The sequence below is a fragment of the Camellia sinensis genome, chromosome 6 (genome assembly GCF_055761805.1).
Source record: "Camellia sinensis isolate YWXY chromosome 6, ASM5576180v1, whole genome shotgun sequence".
Taxonomy (NCBI): Eukaryota; Viridiplantae; Streptophyta; class Magnoliopsida; order Ericales; family Theaceae; genus Camellia; species Camellia sinensis.
The window spans coordinates 29490085-29496746 of NC_138966.1; the positions used below are offsets into that span (position 1 = coordinate 29490085).

A 6662-nucleotide genomic window follows, 5' to 3' on the forward strand; every position below is an offset into this window, starting at 1 on the left:
GTGTTGTATCTCAGGACGCATGAAATGTGAGCCCGAGCGATTTTCTTGTTTCTCAGGGCGCGTGACGCACAGCCTTGGGTGTGTTGTATATTGGGGCGTGTGAAACGCAAGCCCGAGTGATTTTTTCAATATCTCAGAATGCGTGACGCGTGATTCCAGGAGTGTTTTATCTCGGGATGCATGAAACACGACCCTTAGCAGGTTCTCTTTTTATCTCAGGACACATGAAACACGACCTCAAACAGTTTTTCTTGTTTCTCGGGATGCGCAAAACGCGACCCCGAGCAGGTTCTCTTTTATCTCAAGACGTGTGAAACGTGACCCTGGGCAATTTTTCTCCTTCTCTCAGGATGCATGAAACGTGACCCCTAACGAGTCATCTTGTTTCTCGAGACGTGTGAAGCACGACATCGAGTGGTTTTCTCAGTTTCTGAGTATGCGTGAAACGCAACCCTGAACGGTGTTTTCTTTCCTTGTCTCTTGTTTTAGCGTGGTCAAGGTGTGTTTTATTTCTTCTTTTCGCATAGACCTGTGTTGGTTTTAAGCTTGAAGCTGCTCATTCATATGTTATTATCTTGTTATATTGCTAGTTGTATCTTACTTATCGCATCTTGTTCTTGCTTATTGCATCATCTCGCATGATCATGAGTTTTCAAAATAGTTGGCTTCATATAGCATGTTAGTCTAGCTTTCAAAGTTGCATTGTGCATATTATTTGCATTTTTCCCTAGAACTACACTGGTTTGATTCCTTGCAAAGGGATATGTAGGCAGTTTGCGGGCGCAACCATTTATTTATATCTTGATTGTTTGTCCAAGACTTACGGCCCTGTCAAAATGAGTCATCTCTGGGCTTTGACATTCACTCACGTCATTTCATGACTTCGAGTTCTGTCAAAGAGGGGCAACTGTAGACATCCCATTTTTAAAGGCCCTTACAACTTGGACGTCCTCGCATGCACACCCGATGATGAGTTTATTTGCTTGCCAAGTGCGCGAAGTCCTTAGCGGGATGTTACAGCTTTGAGCCCTTCAAACCATGCACTCTTGCTGCTTTATTCTTGGACCAAGCCTTGGTTCTTCAAACCTGTAGTTTCTAGTGGCCTTCCGGCCACCTTTTATGATTACTGGCCATCACTTTTGGGCTGTCGGCCACTAATGTGGCCTGTCGGCCACCATTGATGGCCGGTCGACTACCAGTCTCTTTTGTAGATATTTTGTGACAATTGTGCCAGTTGTTTGCACAGATGCATGCATCTACCCCCACGTGTAGGGCTGGATGTATTTGAGGAAGATTCATGTTTTCTATATATATGAGGCCTCCCTCTCATGTTTTAAGGTTAGAAACTTTTGAGATCAAAAATTTTCCCTCTCTCTCTACAATTCCCTCTCTCTCTAGCAAATCTCTACACTGTTGCTTACAATTCCTTAACCTTTGCCTATACACCCTTAACCAAATCTTCTCACCTATGAGATGAGGTACTTTTGAGCTTGGTTTGAACTCTTGAAGGGTGTGTTGTCTTGGTTTTATTGCTTGAATTGGTCTTCTCTTCAAAAGGTATAAGGTTTTGCCTATTTGCTTGCTTTCTCTGCTATTATTCTTGCTTTTTTTCAAGTTTTTTTAGGCTGTAAAACCTCTGTGTGTTTTGGCTGAAGCTTGGGTTCTAAGGCCATTAAAGGTTGAGGGGTTGATAGCCCTTCTTTGTACCTTGTTTTGGAGGCCTTTGCCCTTGTGTTTCCCATCCTTTTACTATCTTTTTTAGAGCTTTTAAACATTGATTTTTGGAGTTATTTCAGAGGCCATAATTATATTTTGAAGTCCAAATTTGGAGGGGTTAGCCTCCCCTCCTTGTGTCTTGCTTACTAGCCTAGTTTGTGCCATGTTTTAGCATGTTAATCTAGCTATTTTTAGCTCAATTCCAGCATGTTTTAGGACTGCATTAGACCTATTTTAGCACTGTTTTGGGCTGTTAGTTGCATTTGAGCTTATCTTTGCATGCTTGTAGTGTAATTGTACTCATGAGTTTGGTGTTCTAGGCCTTAGACACCATTTTGTTTGAGTTGATAGCATTTATTTATGCTTTTCTCACCTATTTTTAGCATTAATCACCTCTACAACCTCCCTCTTTTCTTGGTTTTTGTTTTGCTTTGAAAGTGGTTTAAACAACTTGTTTGTTTAAAGCATGAGATTGAGATGTCATGCTTAATGGTTTAATCCCTTAGAGGGCTCATTACAAACGGTATGAAGTCTCTTTCATGCCTAAAATAACACTTTGTTTGAGCCTTCTTTCCATTTAGAGGACTTAAACTCATCATTGGACTTAATGAATTAAGGGATAGCTGGTAATTAAAATGGAGTAACTAAAATTGGAGACTAAAATTGTGACGACCCCGACCTCCGAACTATAATATTATATTATTTAAATAAGTTTAATCGCATGATTGTGTGTTTAATTGTGTGATTATATGTTTAATTCTATAATTATTTGTTATCACATGGAATATTTGTTCAAACTAACAACTTCGAGACAAAAATTGAGAGCCTAAACGGCTTCAGAAACTGAAATTGATTAGGTTAATAGACTAATTATAATATTTAGAATTTTATGGCAACTTTAATTGAAAATTGATTCGAATCAAAATAATTACAGTAAACTGATTGAATTAATTAGAATTGAGCCTAAATTACTTAACCTTAATTAACCTTGATTAGGCTAAGTTAATTGTACCCTATATAAAGCTCTAATTAAGCTTATAGGCTCATATTTACACAAGGGCTGAGATTTTGAGAGAGAACAAGGAGGATTTGTAGAAAATTTGAAGATTGAAGCAATAATACACATGAATTCACACATTAGGTATGAAATTCATCCTAAATTCTTGGAATTGAGTCATGTAGAAACTAAGTGCATGGAGTTATAGGATCATTTGCTTGAATTTGAGTAGGTTGAGCATCAATTACCATGAATATGATGAATTTGAGTTGAATTATGCATATGCATGCTTAATCTTTCATTTTTGAGTTAAGATTTCTTGAAATTCACACATGCATGGAGCTTAGGAGGCATGAACTTGAAGATCATCCATGGATTCACGCATTTCATATCACTTTGTGGTGTTTTAACATGAAGAGGACTCAATCCATAACATGCATGTTTTAACTTGATAGTATAAGCTCGAATTTGGACAATTAGAGCATGATTTTGAATAAATAGTTTCAAATTGGAAGTGTTTTCATGATATACAATGTTTTTCCAAGTTTTTGTACCAAAAACACAAGTTTTGGACCTTTGAATATCAACTTTGAAGCTCAAACACAGTTTTTGAAATTCCAGAATTTGTCGTGTCCGCTCGAGCGAAGAAAGCGTCGCTCGAGCATGAAAATCGAGCTCCCAGAAGTTTTGCAAAATTATACAGGCCACTTGAGCGACCAAAGTGGTGCTCAAACGAGGACCACTTTTACTCAGTCTTCCGCTCGAGCGACAAAAGTTGCACTCGACCGACTACTCTTATTTTTGGACTTCTGCTCGAGCGAATGAAGCTGCGCTCGAGCGGAGACCCTGTTTTAAGCAAAAATTTACCAACTCTTTTAAGTGCATAGCTTCATTCTTATGTCATTTCTAGCATCCTTAAGCACCAAATGGACTGATATAATCATAGAATGAGTTAGAAACACATGAGAAGAATTGAATTACAATGAATTGGTGCTTCAATTGTGCTTTTGTTATGTGTTTTGCTTAGGTGGACTCCCGAGGGTTAGTGACAACCCAAACCACTGTGAGTAGTAACCTTATAAAGATATGTTCAACGTATGTTTATTTTCAAATTAATTACTGTTTCCAAATTTGTAACATGTTGATTGATTGGTTGATTAAAATGTTACCTTCCTTCGATGAATGAAGTTCACTTATGAAACTATAGTGTGGCATCCATTGATTATAAGCCCTTGCCTGGGGGTAACAATACCACGGTCATTGGTTTGACCCTCCGTGGTCCATTGGTTTGACCCTCCGTGATCCATTGGTTTGACCCTTCGTGGTCCATTGGCTTGACCCTCCGTGGTCCATTGGTTTACATTTTATTGTGATTGGAATATTATTGTTCATGGATGTGCTACTTAATTTGATATTGAAAGATATCGACCATGAAATTTGATGAATGTTGAGAACTGAAATGAGAATCTGATTAACATGTTATCGAACTTCATTCATATAACCTCTTTATTCTGTTATTACTCACTAGGCTCTAGCTCACTATTTATCTATATATATATATATATATATATATGTTGGTGGGCAAGCTGAACATCAAAGTTAGGAAAGCCTCGAGTTTACCCAGGATAGCCTTTTGAGGAGCTTGCAAGTGAAGTAATCAGGCTCGGGTGGAGCCATGTTAGTTGAACCCCTTTTTGTGTGTTTCAGAGGTTTTGGATTTATGTATAGTTGGGGTTTGTATATTTATAAGACATGATTTTGTACAGTTGTGACGGATGTACTTTTGGAACAATTTTTACTAGTTCTCTACATATACGCACGGCTCAATGGATAATTTCTATGTGATTTTAGACTTTCGCTAAGCCCCGTACTTTATAATAAAAGGTTCATTTGTATGGAGGCCGTAAGTAATCTATGATTACTAGCCGGTCATGACGCTAAACCTATAAGAACGGGTTTGGGTCATGACAGAGTGGTATCAGAGCACAAGTTATACCGCACTCACCTGTTCGTTGAGCTATAGAAAGTCTAGAAGAAACTTCAAGATTGCATTCATGTGTAATTAATTATTAGAGTGAGACAAGTTGTATGATTACATGTTTTGAATTTGTATATGTAGACATATTATAGTTGTTGTGTTTATTATAATACAAGTTTTATATAGAAAATGGTGAGGACAAGGTGTGATGAACTAGAGGAGGCACCCTCTTCAAGACTGGATAGAATGGAATGAATGATGCAAGACATGGCTGAAGCCATAAGGCAACAACAGCAGTGGCAACAACAACAACAACCACCACCCCCACCTCCAATGTCTGTGCCACTTCCAGCTCCGGGGTGTCAGCCGGAGAGTTGTACTATTACTTTGACCAGAGAATTTAAAATGATGAAGCCACCGGTGTTTCATGGCGGAATCGAACCGTTGAAGGCCGAAGCTTGGGTCTTAGGAATTGAAAAATTGTTTGAAGTGTTCCCATGTACCGAAGCTCAAAAGGTACAACTAGTTGTATTCACATTGGAAGATGATGCAAGGCGTTGGTGCTATTGGTTCAAGATGAGAACAAAGATGTTACTTGGGCTCGTTTTCTAGAAATCTTTTACGAGAAATACTTTCCACAATGTGAAGTATCTGAATTTATGGAACTCAAGAAGGAAAATAAGTCAATTGCCGAGTATGAGGCTCAATTTATAGAATTAGCTCGCTTTGCACCCCATATGGTAAATACATATTACAAAAAGGCCAAACAGTTTGAAGGAGGTTTGCATGACCCAATTTTGGATAAAATCAATGTGCTCAAATTGCCGACATACGTGGATGCACTTGATAGGGCACTAATAGCAGAAAGAAATGTGGCCAACCGTAAACAAAACTTCGAATGGAAGGGCAGAAAACAGAATTTTAATAAGGGGGCTACATCAACAAACAAGAGGTTAAAATCTGAGAGTTCTAATAATACCAATTCAAGCCAAGGTGGCAATTCAGCACCAACTTGTGCTACTTGTGGAAAGAAACATTGGGGTGTTTGCTATTGCACATCAGGGGCTTGTTATCACTGTGGAAAGACGGGACACATCGCAAGGGATTGTACACAGCCATGTCGAAGTGGGAATCATGGCACTGCAAGTTCAACTAGATCTACTCTAACAACAAGAACAAATGCAACACCCGTTACGATAAGAAATGAACAAAGGCAAGAAAGGGTTTTTGCACTGATTCTGGGGGATACTCAAAATACTGAGGCAGTAGTGCCAAGTACAATCTTCATATGTGGTAAACCTGCCTATACTTTAATTGATTCAGGGTCTGCACATTCATTTGTTTCTATGATTTTTGCTGAAACTTTGAATAGACCTATGGAAACATTGAGTTATACATTATGTGTTGCATCACCTACGGAGGAATCCATGTTGTGCTCAACTGTATTTGCTGCATGTGAATTATTTCTTGAGCATGTTGTTTTATATACTGATTTAATTCCTCTAGACATGAGACATTTTGATGTTGTTCTGGATATGGATTGGCTTGCTAAGTACTAAGCAACTATTGATTGTGCCTTGAAACGAGTGACATTCTGACCTCCTGGACGAAATGAATTTTATTTCGAGGGAAAAGGGGTAGTTCCTCCACCATACCTCATATATGCTATAAAGGCCCGAAGACTAATGAATAAGGGTTGTCAAGGGTATTTGTGTATTGTAACAACTGAACCAACTACAGACATTACTCTAGATAATATACCAGTGGTGAGAGATTTTCCTAATGCGTTTTCGGATGAATTACCCATCCAACTTGTTGATAGAGAGATTGAATTTACAATTGATGTAATGCCGGGAACACAACCAATTTCTAAAACTCCTTATTGTATGTCTACAACTGAAATAAAAGAATTGAAAACTCAGTTGCAAGTATTGCTTGATAAAGGGTTTATCAGACCAAGTACATCACCAT

General features: G+C 38.4%; 1 protein-coding gene across 1 annotated transcript; it reads left to right on the forward strand.

The window, feature by feature from the left end:
• The first annotated feature begins 4958 nt into the window (after nucleotides 1-4958).
• LOC114268287 (uncharacterized) lies at nucleotides 4959-6250 on the forward strand. Its single transcript, XM_028209418.2, has 2 exons — nucleotides 4959-5153; nucleotides 5246-6250. The coding sequence occupies exons 1-2, from the start codon at nucleotides 4959-4961 to the stop codon at nucleotides 6248-6250; spliced, it is 1200 nt and encodes a 399-aa protein (XP_028065219.2).
• Nucleotides 6251-6662: the final 412 nt, after the last annotated feature.